At 62.4% G+C, this 1,132-nt stretch overlaps 1 protein-coding gene across 1 annotated transcript in view; it reads right to left on the minus strand.

Moving 5' to 3' along the window:
- The window catches only part of ARF5 (ADP-ribosylation factor 5), a 2,790-nt gene extending 2,248 nt beyond the window's left edge, over positions 1 to 542 (minus strand). The window contains exons 1-2 of the mRNA XM_009320088.1: positions 482 to 542; positions 7 to 50 (exon numbers count right to left, since the gene is read on the minus strand). Coding sequence (XP_009318363.1) covers positions 7 to 50; positions 482 to 542 — 105 coding nt within the window. The remainder of the gene's footprint in view (positions 1 to 6; positions 51 to 481) is intronic.
- Between the last annotated feature and the right edge of the window lie 590 nt (positions 543 to 1,132).

The raw sequence follows: 1,132 nt of genomic DNA on the forward strand, positions 1-1,132 counted from the left end.
CCAGACGGTGAAGCAAATGTTCTTGTCCTCCACTGTCTCCACGTTGAACCCTGCGGGGGGAGAGGAGGGGCATGGGAAAGGGTGCCCACTGCCTCTGGGTACAGCTGAGGGGAGCCTGGCTCCATCTTCTTTACTCCCTCCATGAGGGATTTACACACATGGATGAGATCCCCCCGAGCCATCTCTTCTCCAGGCTGAGCAGCCCCAGCTCTCCCAGCCTCTCCTCATGAGACTTACTCCAGTACGTCCCTGTCTCTCCTGCACTAGGGAGCCCAGCACTGGACCCAGCACCCTGACGTGTCTCGGCAGAGCTGAGCAGAGGGGCAAGACATCCTCTCCCGACCCGCTCTCAGTGCTCTGCCCAGCGCAGCCCAGGGTCTGGTGGCCCCAAGCCACAAGGGCACATGCCTGGTGCTTGCTCAGGTTGCTTCCCACCAGGACTGCCAGGACCTTCTCCCCAGAGCTGCTCTCCAGCAGGTACCAGGGCCTGGGGTTGTTCCTCTCCAAAGGCAGGACTTGGCATTCCCCTGGTTGAACTCCATGAGGTTCCTCTGCTCATTTCTCCAGCCTGCTCAGATCCCCCTGGACGGTAGCACGACCCTCTGGTGTATAACCACTCCTCCTAGCTCAGGACCGTCCGCAAGCTTGCCGAGGGTGCTCTCTCCCCATCACCCAGGTCACTAATGAAGATGTTCAGCAGCACTGGCCAGCACGGTACACCACGGGTGACCAGCCTCCCTGACCCATCAGCTCAGCCCGTTCCCAATCCACCTCCATCAGCTTGTGGGAGAAGCTACGGGAGATGGTGCTGAGCACCCCACTGAAGGCTTTGCACCCAGGATCTGGCAGGACAGCGGCCTGCCCTGCCTGCCCGGCTTGGGCAGACTGGACCTGCACGGGCTGAGCGACCTCCTGCCCACGAAAGCCCCTTTGCACTCTCCGGACCGGAGCCAGACCACACTGGTGTAACGGCTCTGGCTCCACGTTCGCCACCGCGGGGCAAGCAGAGGGCAGCAAACCAGGGCGGCAAATTCAGGTTTGCACCCGCTGCGCTGCACAGGTCGGGGCGGGTGGTCTGTGCCGATGCCCGTGCCGGGGACTGCAAGGGGTATTTTGGGGTGCGAGCCAGGCT

The sequence above is a fragment of the Pygoscelis adeliae genome, unplaced genomic scaffold (genome assembly GCF_000699105.1).
Source record: "Pygoscelis adeliae isolate BGI_AS28 unplaced genomic scaffold, ASM69910v1 Scaffold373, whole genome shotgun sequence".
In the NCBI taxonomy this organism is placed as follows: domain Eukaryota; kingdom Metazoa; phylum Chordata; class Aves; order Sphenisciformes; family Spheniscidae; genus Pygoscelis; species Pygoscelis adeliae.